Source organism: Panulirus ornatus, chromosome 37 (genome assembly GCF_036320965.1).
Source record: "Panulirus ornatus isolate Po-2019 chromosome 37, ASM3632096v1, whole genome shotgun sequence".
Taxonomy (NCBI): Eukaryota; Metazoa; Arthropoda; class Malacostraca; order Decapoda; family Palinuridae; genus Panulirus; species Panulirus ornatus.
In genome coordinates, this window is record NC_092260.1 from 13,974,603 (window position 1) to 13,992,321 (window position 17,719).

The window sequence follows — 17,719 nt, forward strand, 5'->3', positions numbered from 1 at the left end:
ATTTTTTTATTATTATTATTATTATTATTATTACTGTTATTATTATTATTATTATTATTATTATTATTATTATTATTATAAATAGTGGTAGTAGTAGTAATACAGATAGTTTCCTGTTATTTAAGTGAAAGACCGGAACTCCTGTTATCATGATCCCCTTAACTGTCGCCCTGACTCTTAACTTACGACTTCCTTATCTTGTGCGGGTAGCGAGCTGAGGTGATGGAACTCCCTGGTTATATTTATATTCTAGCTGAAGTGACGCGTCCCTGCTGGCCGTGCCAGATTATTCATGAACTTGGTTATAAATTCAAATCCACTGTGAGGAAATCGTTCAAAAATTGCTTCTACCTAGTTTAGTGTCAACATCTGGACATTTCTTTTCTTTTTTTATTCAGATTTTCAAGACAGGTTTTGATTTTGGGAATATATATATATATATATATATATATATATATATATATATATATATATATTTTTTTTTTTTTTTTTTTGTCGCTGTCTCCCGCGTTTGCGAGGTATAATATAAATCGTAAGCACTTTGTTTTCACTAACAGTAGTTCTTTATTGGTTTACCTTTTCTATCTGTACGCTCTTTGAAACGACCAGGAACTGAATCAGTAAGGTTCAAGCCATTTACGGCCCATCTATGCCTAAATTTTTACGAATGGCCGCCTCCCGCTTAGGTGGCGACGAAGTATCCTTAACAAGTAATTTAATTTTCCTAAGCGGACATAAGCTTCCTGCTGGACTCAGATCTGGTGATGTCCCGGGCCAGTCACTGAAAAACTCCACTGCACAGTCCTTAAGCCAGTCAGTGACTAGTATGGCCTTGTGGGAGGGAGCCCCATCCTGCATGAACACATCGACCTGACACCTTTTGAACGGTAGTGGATGATGGTCACACAACTTGAGGATGAAACAGTGTCGGTTCGTAGTTTCATTCTTTTGCAACACTACAAGGTCCCCCAGCACCAGGATGACTGAGACACTCCCATGCCACAAGTGAAGCAGGGAACTTTACTGTCCTTGTACTTGGGGGTCAAAGGTATCACAGTTTGGTCGCCTGTAGACACTCACGCCATGGCCACCTGTCACAGAGAAGGTGGACTCACCTCCCTACAAGACACCTCTGGACTAAGCCGGTATCCCACACTATAGACTTCTGCAAAAGTCGACACTTCTCTTTGGTTGCCTATGGGTTACGAGCGATGTGGGGACGCAGCCCCGAAGCTCCGGTACTTAAAGTCCTCGTGGTTTTAGCCGTTGTCTCAACATATCTTCACCGCAACAGAGAGACAGTAAAGTTGCCTTGTATGATCTCTGTTTCACTGGCTCATCTTGACATCCTTGACTGATGCTGGTATTCTTTGTGATCCCGAGCGTCTGAGATTTGTATGGTTAAAGCCCACTTCAAGTGCTTCATATGCCTGATCAATACACACGTATGGCCGTCGACGCTGACTTTTTTATGTGTGTGTTTTTTTTTTTTTAAGGTTGCTGATGAAGCAGCCACCGAGCGTACCGTTCATCATCTTAGGAAAACAAAGAAGCCATGTTCATAATGTGGAGTATCTGAAATCGATACTTGGACCATTCATCAGGCCTCCACCCTCCCTGCGATATCCCCCGTACAATTCATCCTCAGAGACAACTCGTCCATATTCCAGGGAGATGAAAGTGGAGCAAAGGAATGCAGTAAGACGTCGGCTGCAGGAGTGAGGGCGGTCACCATGCCTTGTGGGATTGACTGTAGCAATCCATTATTTTTTTCAAGATGAAGGAAATTCTTTTTTCTTTAGCCGAAGACGAAATAGATGAGCTACCACGGGGGCAATTTGTGAGGCACACACCTTCAAAATACGGGGAGGGGGATGCTTGTGTGAGGGAAGACAAGTGCTCCGTGGATTGTGCGAATGATAAGATGAAACACACACCGACGTGGTGAAAGATGATGCGTCAGAGGAGGATGGAAAGCTGGAGTCATTCAGGGTTAACTTAGAGAGAGAGAGAGAGAGAGAGAGAGAGAGAGAGAGAGAGAGAGAGAGAGAGAGAGAGAGAGAGAGAGAGAGATTTCACCGAGATACTTTACATGAAGGAGATACTTTACATGAGAAACCAAACGACCTATTAGTGAAAGAAGAGGTTATCACAATTCCCTATATGCGTAGGGATAAGGGAGAAAGAATAATGCCCTCTCATCTACTGCGTGTTGTAGAAGGCTACGTAACATTTCGCTGCTTTGTATCCATGTTTTTTATGAGAGATTTCTAGATTTGAACCTACGTTGTCTAGTACATTGAGGTAGTCAAAAAGAATTCAGTGGTCTTACTACCTTTCCTCTCGCTTAAGTACTGTATCTTAACTAACCTTATGCTGGTATGAATTAACAACGCGACGTATCTCTAATACGTCGTATCATATTCTCATGTGCATCGTATTCGTAAACATCAATTTTTCATTTCACAGCAGTTCTCAAAGTTCTTCCACTTGTGTGGGTTTTTTTTTTCCTTTATTTTTCATCATCCGAAATCCTTTCATCCGGTATCCGTTCCATGCACATCAAACGCATACACATTAAGGGAGCTGTTGTCCACACCCTCCACCATCCTGGAACGGAGGGTGCACGTCGCCTCACCACTAGAACACTACTTAACTTTTTCTGTACAGTGGATTAACCCACGCATCCTCCTCCTCCTCCTCCTCCCTCGCCACGCTCCAGCCTGTCTGAAGGCAGTAGTTTGTTCCATAAACATTTACTGCGCCACCAAACTGGAGAACTGGGGCTAAAGTCCCACCTTATATAAGGAAAGAGACAATTTCAGGGGCATGTGGATGGGACGCTCCTGCCTGAGAATGCCGCAGCCGACCCTCCGGAGCAAGTTATGCGTGTGGAGGACGTGACTGGAACAGTCATGTGTGTGAGGACGCGACACACACACACACACACAGACGAGGCGGTGTGAGTGTAGGGCGCGGAGCCATACTGCTGGGTCAGGTGCGCCGCCTGCCACAATTTGATTATAGAAATATAAATGCCTTGAAGTGTCTCCCTGGCATCGGTACACTCTTGTGTTCCTTCCGTCGGTGTGGCGCACCTGAGGTCTCTGCGCTGTGACTCGGGTCTTGAGCTGGGCGTTCGATACACGAGTGTTCTTTCGTTAGAAAGACATTCACACAAAGAACTCATACACACACACACACACACACACACACACGGCGGTCATACGCACACCACAGCATGTGCACTTTACCGCGATTATTTCACAATGTTCCTTGGCTATGGGAGGGAAGAACCCGAGCTCGCTTTTCAGAGAAGTCTTGAAGAAATGTAATCTCTTGACTACAGGCATCTTAGCCTTATTACCCGCCTCTAACCACTGGAAGCAATTATCTGCTTTTAAAGATTCCTTTTCCCGTACCTCCAGTTCGCTGAGGAGAGATCACAACTTTCTGCGTCACTCAGTCCTCAGACGCGAATTAGTACAACACGTGTATACTGCGATTCACATAGTAACCACCTTATGATGGTTATTCAGGTTGTGTGAATCTTGGGGAAACAAACGTGACCTGAATGACGACACCACTGCTGTCTCTTGTGAAGGATTATCTGCTCGAAATATACATCTAAGGGGTTGTTGAAAGGGTGTTATCGTCCCTATTTTAAGGGTTCGTTGAAGGGGTGTTATCGTTCCATCCAAGAGGTCGTTGAAGGGGTTTTATCGTCCCATCTAAGGGGTGTGTGAAGGGTTACAATCTTCCCATCTAAGGGGTGTGTGAAGGGTTACAATCTTCCCATCTAAGGGGTCGTTGAAGGGGTGTTATCGTCCCTATTTTAAGGGTTCGTTGAAGGGGTGTTATCGTCCCTATTTTAAGGGTTCGTTGAAGGGGTGTTATCGTTCCATCCAAGAGGTCGTTGAAGGGGTGTTATCGTTCCATCCAAGAGGTCGTTGAAGAGGTGTTATCGTCCAATTTTAAGGGTTCGTTGAAGGGGTTTTATCGTCCCATCTAAGGGGTGTGTGAAGGGTTACAATCTTCCCATCTAAGGGGTCGTTGAAGGGGTGTTATCGTTCCATCCAAGAGGTCGTTGAAGGGGTGTTATCGTTCCATCCAAGAGGTCGTTGAAGGGGTGTTATCGTTCCATCCAAGAGGTCGTTGAAGAGGTGTTATCGTCCAATTTTAAGGGTTCGTTGAAGGGGTGTTATCGTTCCATCCAAGAGGTCGTTGAAGAGGTGTTATCGTCCAATTTTAAGGGTTCGTTGAAGGGGTTTTATCGTCCCATCTAAGGGGTGTGTGAAGGGTTACAATCTTCCCATCTAAGGGGTGTGTGAAGGGTTACAATCTTCCCATCTAAGGGGTGTGTGAAGGGTTACAATCTTCCCATCTAAGGGGTGTGTGAAGGGTTACAATCTTCCCATCTAAGGGGTGTGTGAAGGGTTACAATCTTCCCATCTAAGGGGTGTGTGAAGGGTTACAATCTTCCCATCTAAGGGGTGTGTGAAGGGTTACAATCTTCCCATCTAAGGGGTCGTTGAAGGGGTGTTATCGTTCCATCCAAGAGGTCGTTGAAGAGGTGTTATCGTTCCATCCAAGAGGTCGTTGAAGAGGTGTTATCGTCCAATTTTAAGGGTTCGTTGAAGGGGTTTTATCGTCCCATCTAAGGGGTGTGTGAAGGGTTACAATCTTCCCATCTAAGGGGTGTGTGAAGGGTTACAATCTTCCCATCTAAGGGGTCGTTGAAGGGGTGTTATCGTTCCATCCAAGAGGTCGTTGAAGAGGTGTTATCGTCCATCTAAGGGGTGTGTGAAGGGTTACAATCTTCCCATCTAAGGGGTCGTTGAAGGGGTGTTATCGTCCCTATTTTAAGGGTTCGTTGAAGGGGTGTTATCGTTCCATCCAAGAGGTCGTTGAAGGGGTGTTATCGTTCCATCCAAGAGGTCGTTGAAGAGGTGTTATCGTCCAATTTTAAGGGTTCGTTGAAGGGGTGTTATCGTCCAATTTTAAGGGTTCGTTGAAGGGGTTTTATCGTCCCATCTAAGGGGTGTGTGAAGGGTTACAATCTTCCCATCTAAGGGGTGTGTGAAGGGTTACAATCTTCCCATCTAAGGGGTCGTTGAAGGGGTGTTATCGTCCCTATTTTAAGGGTTCGTTGAAGGGGTTTTATCGTCCCATCTAAGGGGTCGTTGAAGGGGTGTTATCGTTCCATCCAAGAGGTCGTTGAAGAGGTGTTATCGTCCAATTTTAAGGGTTCGTTGAAGGGGTTTTATCGTCCCATCTAAGGGGTCGTTGAAGGGGTGTTATCGTTCCATCCAAGAGGTCGTTGAAGGGGTGTTATCGTTCCATCCAAGAGGTCGTTGAAGGGGTGTTATCGTCCCATCTAAGGGGTGTGTGAAGGGTTACAATCTTCCCATCTAAGGGGTCGTTGAAGGGGTGTTATCGTTCCATCCAAGAGGTCGTTGAAGAGGTGTTATCGTCCAATTTTAAGGGTTCGTTGAAGGGGTTTTATCGTCCCATCTAAGGGGTCGTTGAAGGGGTGTTATCGTTCCATCCAAGAGGTCGTTGAAGGGGTGTTATCGTTCCATCCAAGAGGTCGTTGAAGGGGTGTTATCGTTCCATCCAAGAGGTCGTTGAAGGGGTGTTATCGTTCCATCCAAGAGGTCGTTGAAGGGGTGTTATCGTCCCATCTAAGGGGTGTGTGAAGGGTTACAATCTTCCCATCTAAGGGGTCGTTGAAGGGGTGTTATCGTTCCATCCAAGAGGTCGTTGAAGGGGTGTTATCGTTCCATCCAAGAGGTCGTTGAAGGGGTGTTATCGTTCCATCCAAGAGGTCGTTGAAGGGGTGTTATCGTCCATCTAAGGGGTGTGTGAAGGGTTACAATCTTCCCATCTAAGGGGTGTGTGAAGGGTTACAATCTTCCCATCTAAGGGGTCGTTGAAGGGGTGTTATCGTTCCATCCAAGAGGTCGTTGAAGAGGTGTTATCGTCCAATTTTAAGGGTTCGTTGAAGGGGTGTTATCGTCCCTATTTTAAGGGTTCGTTGAAGGGGTGTTATCGTCCATCTAAGGGGTGTGTGAAGGGTTACAATCTTCCCATCTAAGGGGTGTGTGAAGGGTTACAATCTTCCCATCTAAGGGGTCGTTGAAGGGGTGTTATCGTTCCATCCAAGAGGTCGTTGAAGGGGTGTTATCGTTCCATCCAAGAGGTCGTTGAAGGGGTGTTATCGTTCCATCCAAGAGGTCGTTGAAGGGGTGTTATCGTTCCATCCAAGAGGTCGTTGAAGGGGTGTTATCGTTCCATCCAAGAGGTCGTTGAAGAGGTGTTATCGTCCAATTTTAAGGGTTCGTTGAAGGGGTGTTATCGTTCCATCCAAGAGGTCGTTGAAGAGGTGTTATCGTCCAATTTTAAGGGTTCGTTGAAGGGGTTTTATCGTCCCATCTAAGGGGTCGTTGAAGGGGTGTTATCGTCCCTATTTTAAGGGTTCGTTGAAGGGGTGTTATCGTTCCATCCAAGAGGTCGTTGAAGAGGTGTTATCGTCCAATTTTAAGGGTTCGTTGAAGGGGTGTTATCGTTCCATCCAAGAGGTCGTTGAAGGGGTGTTATCGTTCCATCCAAGAGGTCGTTGAAGGGGTGTTATCGTCCCTATTTTAAGGGTTCGTTGAAGGGGTGTTATCGTCCATCTAAGGGGTGTGTGAAGGGTTACAATCTTCCCATCTAAGGGGTGTGTGAAGGGTTACAATCTTCCCATCTAAGGGGTGTGTGAAGGGTTACAATCTTCCCATCTAAGGGGTGTGTGAAGGGTTACAATCTTCCCATCTAAGGGGTGTGTGAAGGGTTACAATCTTCCCATCTAAGGGGTCGTTGAAGGGGTGTTATCGTCCCTATTTTAAGGGTTCGTTGAAGGGGTGTTATCGTTCCATCCAAGAGGTCGTTGAAGAGGTGTTATCGTCCATCTAAGGGGTGTGTGAAGGGTTACAATCTTCCCATCTAAGGGGTGTGTGAAGGGTTACAATCTTCCCATCTAAGGGGTCGTTGAAGGGGTGTTATCGTTCCATCCAAGAGGTCGTTGAAGGGGTGTTATCGTTCCATCCAAGAGGTCGTTGAAGAGGTGTTATCGTCCAATTTTAAGGGTTCGTTGAAGGGGTTTTATCGTCCCATCTAAGGGGTCGTTGAAGGGGTGTTATCGTTCCATCCAAGAGGTCGTTGAAGGGGTGTTATCGTTCCATCCAAGAGGTCGTTGAAGGGGTGTTATCGTTCCATCCAAGAGGTCGTTGAAGGGGTGTTATCGTTCCATCCAAGAGGTCGTTGAAGGGGTGTTATCGTTCCATCCAAGAGGTCGTTGAAGAGGTGTTATCGTCCAATTTTAAGGGTTCGTTGAAGGGGTTTTATCGTCCCATCTAAGGGGTGTGTGAAGGGTTACAATCTTCCCATCTAAGGGGTGTGTGAAGGGTTACAATCTTCCCATCTAAGGGGTGTGTGAAGGGTTACAATCTTCCCATCTAAGGGGTGTGTGAAGGGTTACAATCTTCCCATCTAAGGGGTCGTTGAAGGGGTGTTATCGTCCCATCTAAGGGGTCGTTGAAGGGGTGTTATCGTCCCATCTAAGGGGTGTGTGAAGGGTTACAATCTTCCCATCTAAGGGGTGTGTGAAGGGTTACAATCTTCCCATCTAAGGGGTCGTTGAAGGGGTGTTATCGTTCCATCCAAGAGGTCGTTGAAGGGGTGTTATCGTCCCATCTAAGGGGTGTGTGAAGGGTTACAATCTTCCCATCTAAGGGGTGTGTGAAGGGTTACAATCTTCCCATCTAAGGGGTCGTTGAAGGGGTGTTATCGTTCCATCCAAGAGGTCGTTGAAGGGGTGTTATCGTCCCATCTAAGGGGTCGTTGAAGGGGTGTTATCGTTCCATCCAAGAGGTCGTTGAAGAGGTGTTATCGTCCAATTTTAAGGGTTCGTTGAAGGGGTGTTATCGTTCCATCCAAGAGGTCGTTGAAGAGGTGTTATCGTCCAATTTTAAGGGTTCGTTGAAGGGGTGTTATCGTCCCTATTTTAAGGGTTCGTTGAAGGGGTGTTATCGTCCATCTAAGGGGTGTGTGAAGGGTTACAATCTTCCCATCTAAGAGGTCGTTGAAGAGGTGTTATCGTCCAATTTTAAGGGTTCGTTGAAGGGGTGTTATCGTTCCATCCAAGAGGTCGTTGAAGGGGTGTTATCGTTCCATCCAAGAGGTCGTTGAAGAGGTGTTATCGTCCAATTTTAAGGGTTCGTTGAAGGGGTGTTATCGTCCATCTAAGGGGTGTGTGAAGGGTTACAATCTTCCCATCTAAGGGGTGTGTGAAGGGTTACAATCTTCCCATCTTAGGGGTCGTTGAAGGGGTGTTATCGTCCCTATTTTAAGGGTTCGTTGAAGGGGTTTTATCGTCCCATCTAAGGGGTGTGTGAAGGGTTACAATCTTCCCATCTTAGGGGTCGTTGAAGGGGTGTTATCGTCCCTATTTTAAGGGTTCGTTGAAGGGGTTTTATCGTCCCATCTAAGGGGTGTGTGAAGGGTTACAATCTTCCCATCTAAGGGGTCGTTGAAGGGGTGTTATCGTTCCATCCAAGAGGTCGTTGAAGGGGTTTTATCGTCCCATCTAAGGGGTGTGTGAAGGGTTACAATCTTCCCATCTTAGGGGTCGTTGAAGGGGTGTTATCGTTCCATCCAAGAGGTCGTTGAAGAGGTGTTATCGTCCAATTTTAAGGGTTCGTTGAAGGGGTTTTATCGTCCCATCTAAGGGGTCGTTGAAGGGGTGTTATCGTCCCTATTTTAAGGGTTCGTTGAAGGGGTTTTATCGTCCCATCTAAGGGGTCGTTGAAGGGGTGTTATCGTCCCTATTTTAAGGGTTCGTTGAAGGGGTGTTATCGTCCCTATTTTAAGGGTTCGTTGAAGGGGTGTTATCGTTCCATCCAAGAGGTCGTTGAAGGGGTGTTATCGTCCCATCTAAGGGGTCGTTGAAGGGGTGTTATCGTCCCATCTAAGGGGTCGTTGAAGGGGTGTTATCGTTCCATCCAAGAGGTCGTTGAAGGGGTGTTATCGTCCCATCTAAGGGGTGTGTGAAGGGTTACAATCTTCCCATCTAAGGGGTCGTTGAAGGGGTGTTATCGTTCCATCCAAGAGGTCGTTGAAGGGGTGTTATCGTCCCATCTAAGGGGTCGTTGAAGGGGTGTTATCGTTCCATCCAAGAGGTCGTTGAAGAGGTGTTATCGTCCAATTTTAAGGGTTCGTTGAAGGGGTTTTATCGTCCCATCTAAGGGGTCGTTGAAGGGGTGTTATCGTTCCATCCAAGAGGTCGTTGAAGGGGTGTTATCGTTCCATCCAAGAGGTCGTTGAAGAGGTGTTATCGTCCAATTTTAAGGGTTCGTTGAAGGGGTTTTATCGTCCCATCTAAGGGGTCGTTGAAGGGGTGTTATCGTTCCATCCAAGAGGTCGTTGAAGGGGTGTTATCGTCCCATCTAAGGGGTCGTTGAAGGGGTGTTATCGTTCCATCCAAGAGGTCGTTGAAGGGGTGTTATCGTTCCATCTAAGAGGTCGTTGAAGAGGTGTTATCGTCCAATTTTAAGGGTTCGTTGAAGGGGTGTTATCGTCCCGTCTAAGGAATGGGTGAAGGGTCACAATCGTCCCATCTAAGGGGTCGTTGAAGGGGTGTTATCGTTCCATCCAAGAGGTCGTTGAAGGGGTACCATCGAGACCTCTTAAGTGGTCGTTGGAGAGACACCATCTTCGTATCTGAGGTGATGGGTGATGGAGGACACCCCCCACAGACACCCATCATCACCTGGCGAGTTATCTTAAGGACGTCTGCTGTTCATCCATTACATCGTCTGTCAACCCATCTTTATCATTCTAATCTTTATATACTCAATAATGTATTTTTTTGCATTCTATCAACATCATCCAAAGCCCAAACATTCTAACTGCTTTTTTTCAAATTAAACTTCGTGTCATCTTTCTGAAATGAACTTTATGTATTTAGATATTGTCGTAAACCCTCTTGGGCTATTGAGAGAAAATTAAAATCTAGACATTGATAGCGAAGCGATCAGTGCTGTAATGAAAGGTATATGAGTTTCAAGCCAGTTTTCCCTGTATAGCGAGGTACTCCACCGAACACTTCCAAAGGGTTGCTAATGAGCTGGAGGAATTCTCTTTACACTTCCTTCACTCTTCGGACTGTGTAGGTCAAGACAACGTTGATTATCGTGTGTGTGTGTGTGTGTGTGTGTGTCCTATGGATGTATTTATTGCCGTGGAGTAACCTTGTGTATTCCTCTTGGTCATGTATATTTTGTATGTTTATGTATGCAGATCAGTAATTTCAGAACGTGTAGATCATGGTCAGTGACAAATGGGAACTTCATTAAATGGTGGTTATCATACCTGAGGACACACCCCCAGGATTTCAAGATAGGGACTCTACGTCAACAATATGAAAACGCGAGGAGGGCAAGGGGGGGACCTCACTCCCGCGTCTCATCCCACCGTGTTTCAGTAGAGTGAAGCACGTTTCATGAAGCATGTTCCTCTGAAGCATCGACATAGCCAGCTCAAACCCAGATCCTCCAGTCGTAGGACATTGTCTCTCCTGCTGAATTCCTTTCCCAGGCAGGCGAGCAAGAAACGCTTCAAATTACATTCCACAAGTCTAAAAGCGTTCTTGGTGTTGGGGATTTACGGACAAAATGTTGAACCTGGGATGAGAATCAATAGCAATCTTTATTTGTTTACTACCACCGCTCTGGTATGCTCGTTCGCTGCGACCGCTTACGTTCCCTCTCTCTCTCTCTCTCTCTCTCTCTCTCTCTTTCTCTCTCTCTTTCCCTGTGAACGTATAATAAGCACGAGCTGTGCCGTTCACTGTCCCCACAGCAGATCACCGAAGGAAGTGTCTTAGTGGTCTGTGACTTTCCATATTATAGGATAAGAACTCGTACACTGGTGTTGTATTGCGCCTGCGATACACCGTTGAAAATTACGAGGGCACTGCACAGGTGAGCAAAATACGCGTGTAAGTTATTGCTTAGAAACCAGGCGTGGAATATAGTGCTTAGAAGATACGCGTGCAGTACATCAGATAGAAAATACGCGTGCAGTTCATTGCGTGGAAAATACGCGTGTGATAGATTGCTTAAAGAATACGCGTGCAATAGATTGCTTGGATTTTTTTTTATTGAGAACAGCATTGTCAAACCAACAGCTTCCAGTGCTAGATTTAAAAGTAAAACAAGAAAGAATACATATGAATATGAAAATAAACCTGAGTTTGTTTCAGTAGTATCAGACATAATGATCTTGCTGACAGAGACGACATTGTGAGCAAGTGACTTAAATGTCTTAAAGCTTTCCACGACGTAAACACGACAGCTTTCAGGTCATCACCACAGGTAGTGGTGGGGTAGATGAAGTTCACCACAGGTAGTGGTGGGGTAGATGAAGTTCACCACAGGTAGTGGTGGGGTAGATGAAGTCTAATGTGGTCCTTCCATCGCCTTCATCCCACAGTGTGGCATTAATTATCCCGATAACGGTACGATCTTGTGTAAAGCCTTTTTGAGCATGACAGTACGACCCTCGAACACTGTGATAGGACCCTTGTGTACGATGTTATGACCTTTAGCTTGATCGTTAAAGTTGTTGTGGTCAAAGGTTACATCGTTATTTCCTATGGTCGTATATTGTCGTGTTGAAATGTCGTACCCTACTGCTCAGGGGTCGTACTTCCTGTGCACCTGAAAGCGGTGCGAGGGTATTCGAACACTTTTATGATTCGTGTGAATCGAGTTTACTTTTTTAGGTGTCTGAGAGTTTTGGGGAGATCAGATTTTATCTAACCTAAGCTTCATACGTACCCAGTAAGGCCTTCATTTGCGACCAAAATGAAATATGCTCCGAGTTTTTTTTTTTCTTCCAGCCATTGAGGCATTCAGCGTCTGGTGAATGTCCCGTTTTCCTCTTGTTCTCTGTAAAGATTCTGTTTTTTGGTGATTGGTTTGACGCAGAATATGGACATGTGACGTACTGCCAAAGAATTCTGTGGCAGTTTGTTAGTGAAATGATATAACTTAGTACCAGGAATTATATGAATGGAAATTATGGACCATTAATTTCTCGTTCCTTGTCAAAGTGATTGAATAAAACCTTAATAATTAAGCTCCTTATGCATCACTCAACTTCTTGACTACGACGACTCGACTCCTTAACTATGGCAACTTTACCTCTTAATGATAACAACTTAAGCCCTTAATGATGACAACTTAACCCCTTAACTATGATAGCGTTACCCCTTTCTGGTGACGACTTAAGCCCTTAATGATAACAACTTAACCCCTTAACTATGAGAGCTTTACCCCTTACTGGTGATAACTTAAGCCCTTAATGATGACAACTTAACCCCTTAACTATGATAGCGTTACCTCTTACTGGTGACGACTTAAGCCCTTGATGATGACAACTTAACCCCTTAACTATGAGAGCTTTACCCCTTACTGGTGATAACTTAAGCCCTTAATGATGACAACTTAACCCCTTAACTATGAGAGCTTTGCCCCTTACTGGTGATAACTTAAGCCCTTAATGATGACAACTCAACCCCTTAACTATGAGAGCTTTACCCCTTACTGGTGACGGTTTGACCCCTTAACTATGACGACTTAACCCTTGAGAACAACGATTTAAGTTCTGGCACTTTGGGGTTAAGTTATCCAGCCCCAGGTGTCTGTTAGTCGTCCATCTCAGTGGGCTAAGTCGCCGTCCTCAAGGTTCCAAGAGATTCCAGTTCGACTGCCTCTCTGCAGGTAGAACATACGGGGTGTTGCTGGTGACTGCAGCACCTCACTGACGATGACCAGACGCCGTGTAATTAGGGTAAATCAAAGTCTCTCGTCATACGCATAAAATGGCAGGACAAAATGACCAGCACGGTGTGTAACTCGTCGGCCACATGCCAACTCTTTATTATGTTTAATCAGAGTTGGATGAAATTCCGTCATTAGCAACGAGCTTCATTTTGGGAGGTAGTCCGGATCGGGCTAATGCAGTATTACCCGTTAATGGCTAACTAAAGTTGGGACTTTTAGCCCGAGGTCACGTTTTTTTATATATTTCCGACACGCATCTCTGACGTCACGCCCTCCGTCGTCCAATATAGGAGATGTGGCTCATGGCATTAAACACCTGTGAACGGCCGTGTTGACTGTGGGTTACCGTGGCCCCTCACAGGCCCTCCCTCTGCGCCAGGGTACGAGGCTGATGAGCTCCCTCTCCGAACCCACCGTGACTCGACCCATCCAATATACCTGCACCGTATGGCTTCACACTCTGCAACTGTTTTCTCTTTCCCTCTTAACCTTCTGTGGCCAACCCCCCTTTTGTCTTTTTCTAGCCACACACACACACACACACACACACAATATAGGAAAAAAGTGGCGCATTGTCGGCTGCAGTCCTTCACGCCATTGGCTGCTGCCACTGCCACAGTCACCACGCTGAGCTGCTCCTGCACGAGACCAGGTCCTGTGATGGTTTTGCTGAGCCTGTGAACCCTGCAGGTACGAGTAACAAGCCTCACCCTCCACACACAGGCTCTGAGGACCTTACACACTTGATTCTGTGTAAACTTGCTCGATTTTCACCCATCCAGCTTGGCGAAAACCTGAAGTGAGGTTATTTACGATTTTCATACAGTGCGGAACCCACTCAGATCCAATGTATATTGCCAATGGTGGTTTGGCATAATTGTTTGTAGTATCATTCAGTCGTTTGAGTCGTGCGCGTATTCTTTAGCGCGACGGTACGACTCTTGAGCATGACTGTACGACCCTTAGTCGTGATGGCTTGACTTTTAAGGGTTAGATAAATGGCCAAGATAAGATACCAAAGGGTCCAGTAGCCAATACATGCAGTGGGAGTGTGTGGTCTTTGAATTATCTTGAACACTTGAAGATGGCGTTCAAGGTCTTTCGATTGGGGGTTTACAACATGAGTTTCACGGCTGGAAGGACTATATGATGATGAACCTAAAACCCAGATAACCAGCCAACCAAACCAAGGGTCGTAACGTGCTCCGTGGCCGTTCTGTAGCGCTCAAGGAAGGGCACTCTCGGGTTACCTCAAGACACCAAGAACGAAAAAGTTAAGATGTTTGTGTTTCTGACGAGCTGAATGTGGCAGTGTGTGAGGGCGAGTCAGGGAAAGACGTTCGCTGTACCGAGATGGAGGTACTAACTTCTAATCCCCTCCCTTTGCAGTTCGGAGCTGCGTCACTCACCGTGGGAGGAGAGACAGGAAGGTCTGAGGGGCCGACATCTGCAGTAAGTGTAAAACTTGTGTTGATCGCGATGGCTTACTCGCGTGATCGTCTGTAACGATACATCAGTTTTCTCAAGTAGATCCGTCTTGTCATGTAGCATGTTTTTGTTGTATATGATGCGTATTGGAGGTTGTAGTTAGATTATGCCATAGTGTCTCTCACAGTGAACTCGTGGACGGTGACAGGCAAGATTATCTTTAAGGTAGGTGCTCGTCCGTAGTGCTCACGTAACTCCTGGACCAGCAAGACTCGATATAGTGGAAGACCGACGCCTGAACAATATGCCACAGAGAGAGACAGAGGAAGAGAGAGTCGCATAAAGATTTGCCTCATCAAATCTCCACGCAGTGTTGAATATCAAGGTTGCCTCACGCATAGCATGTATTGCTTTTGCGGCCAACATTTGATTTTTTTCTTTGGGAAGTGCTGAGTCGACGCCATTCATTTAGCACGTTGGTAAAGATGAAAATCCAGAGAAAGAGAGAGAAAAGCAAGAATCTTTGAAAGCGAGACGAGTAGAGCGCAGAGAACTGATGCAAACTTAATATGCGGCTCAAATGTAAGTTTTCTCCTCGTGTGTGTGTGTGTGTGTGTGTGTGTGTGTGTGTGTGTGTGTGTGTGTGTGTGTGTGTGTGAACTGGAATCTCAAGTTTATAGTTATTTGGAGCTTGGTGGTCATAAATCCAGCAACATACGTACATCAAAGGTTCTTAACGTCACCCGCTGAACCCAACGGTACAACCCTTGAGTACGATGATGTGACCCTTAGGATGTGGTGACGTAGCCTTTGACTAGATCGTGAATAACAAGGTCAGATGTCACACTCTCGCACTCCCATTGGGCTCAAGGGTTTGTTATGGTCGAGGCCTGTTGTAGCCGCAGCAACCATAGTGACAGCGTCTCTCACTGGTGGGATAGGTTCCCAAGGCCTCTGGTGGGATGTTCCTTGGGCGTTTGGTGGGATAAGTTCCCTAGGCCTTTGGTGGGAGGTGCTTCACGTGATGATATACCATATACCTCCATGTGTGTGTATTCGTTTGTCTCTGATCCACTACTTCAGTCAGTTACCCTCATTTTTTGTCCACCGGACCATCTGTTCTGTCACGTCTCTGGTCTCTGTGTTTCTGGCATTTTCTTTCATTCTTCTGTCTCAAGGAAACACGGAGAAAGAAAGCATAGCCGGCATTTTTCTCCGAGGTTTTTGATTCATTTCGCCTTCTCTCCACTGCGTATAGTTAACATTTTCTCATGATTCGCCTCAGGTGATTTCATTTTGTTAAGCCTGTCCTCGAATTACATTTTTGTTTCCTGATCTCCCCTTCTATCGGATGACACTTTTTAGTATCTATGAATAGATTTTTCAGTATCTCAACTTTGTCCATTTTTTCTTTAACTTCTTATCCTTTTTCTTTATAACCGCCAGTAATTTCTTCAGTCTATTAGACACTGAAATTATTATTCATCCTCAAATCCTTCACACATTTCTTTCTCTTCTTCTCCATCTATTGTAAGAACCCACCTAGTACTACCCCTTCACCCAGCCATCTCCCAGCAGACCTCGTTGTGGTTGTATGGTCCTGGTAATCGACCTTGTCTGACTCCACCCAGCTTGGCTCTGGGCTTGTACCAAATTAGTTCTCAATTTTTAGTTTTACCCTAAAGATATCCTCCGCCAAGGTTTCTAAACAACCGTGTTTACTTACTAAGGCTCTTTAGAAGTTCAAACTCAACCTTTCAACCCACCCACAAAGTCTCACCCGAAAATTTTTCTTAATGTCAGCTTTCACTTTCCTCCATACGTTTTTCATTTTACAAACTCCTTTGTTCACTTGACGACAGTTATTCATATCACCTCCTTATTGATGATCTTTTTTCTCTTTTTTTAAAGTGACTTCCAAGTGACCTCTCGTGCATATTTCGGTTCGAATCCCTGATCGCTTCATAGCCAGTGCCCATATGACACCACACATTGTATAGTTCTGAGATATCACACCCAGGGGCACCTCTGGTGACTCTCATTACACGTACATTGGTCCTGCAGGAACTGTAGTCAGGTCCGAATGTTCGCCATAAGATGAAAATAGATAAGCTTTTCCTACCTGCTGCTGCGTGCTGTTGTGTGTGTGTGTGTGTGTGTGTGTGTGTGTGTGGGTGGGTGTATCTGCTGGCTATGTATTTGGGGAGAGTTTTCCATTCGTCTTGCCCAGCCTCTTAACCTTGTTTATGTACTATGTCTTAACCCTTATGTATGAACACACATGCATAACCCCTAGCCTAAGCCACACACCCATTTATCGGCCAGCCCCAAGGGGAGGATGAACAGCTATGTTGGCTGTGGGCCAACTACCGCGCTCAGGATTCGGACCCTTGCGTGACCTTTTGTATGCGTTTGCCTGTATGTTTCATGTTGTCTCTATGTGTGTGTATATATATGTTCACCCTCGACGTGTGTATGCCTGTGTTTTTGTCAATGTGTGTGTACGGCTTTATGTTTGTGTAAGCATTGTATTTCCAGGTATGTCTGTCTGTGTACGTGTTCACATGTGTAAGTATGCTTGTACATGCCCGTTGATGGGCTTGAACGCTCTGTGAATATTCGGGGTATGGCTGTCGGCCGTTAAAAAGAACGTCAGAAGAAAGAGAAAAAAAAGAGAAAATGTTAAATATGTCTTACTGGTTAACGACCATAAGCCGTGTGTCTCAGTATAGACTAGTGAGGCCATAGATGACGCTCGTCCATAACCGTATCTGGCACTGTTGCCGACTAGACTACAGTTATCCTGCGTCCGTGACCGTATCTGACAACGGTAGTGGCTAAATCGCGGTCCGTGATTCTGGCAGTGTTACCAGCTGACACCCGCAGTTAGCTGGCGTCCGTCGCCGTATTTGTCTGACAGCGTTACCATCTAAGTCACAGCTGGAACCTGTCCGTGACGGTCTCTGGCAGCAGACCACAGTTGCCTTGCGTGCGGGAGGGTCTGTGGCAGGAGGAGCCTCCTCACCTGGCATTACCCGCGACTGTCAACCACGTAGCGCGCTGAGACCAGCCGGGAACACCTGAGGGAAAGTCTGTTACATTATCCGCTGAAGCGTTTATTTTTGATCGGCGGGGGAGGACAAGACTCCCCAGCCCACGTATACGCGCGCCCGGCAAGGCGCGTCGCAGTCCTGCCAACCTCTTCCTCGCGTCTCTTGTTTTCCTGTGTCCTCCTGAAGGTGCAGAAGACCGAACCTGCGCGGGAAGGTTGAGGATAGACGGCACACGGTCATAACTGCGAATGAATATTATGTGTTCGTAAGTTTTTTTTTTCTTTTTGTCCTTTGTAGTTTAAGAAACGTCTCTCTCTCTCTCTCTCTCTCTCTCTCTCTCTCTCTCTCTCT

At 45.9% G+C, this 17,719-nt stretch overlaps 1 protein-coding gene across 2 annotated transcripts in view; it reads left to right on the plus strand.

Annotated features, from left to right (window-relative positions):
* LOC139760516 (uncharacterized) overlaps positions 1–17,719 on the plus strand; it is a 746,927-nt gene that overhangs the window by 202,265 nt on the left and 526,943 nt on the right. For both annotated transcript variants that reach the window (XM_071683811.1, XM_071683810.1), the window contains one exon: positions 14,277–14,339. Coding sequence is in view for 1 of the 2 variants with exons in the window: in XM_071683810.1 (XP_071539911.1) it covers positions 14,277–14,323 (47 nt within the window). In the remaining variant the exon portion in view is untranslated. The remainder of the gene's footprint in view (positions 1–14,276; positions 14,340–17,719) is intronic.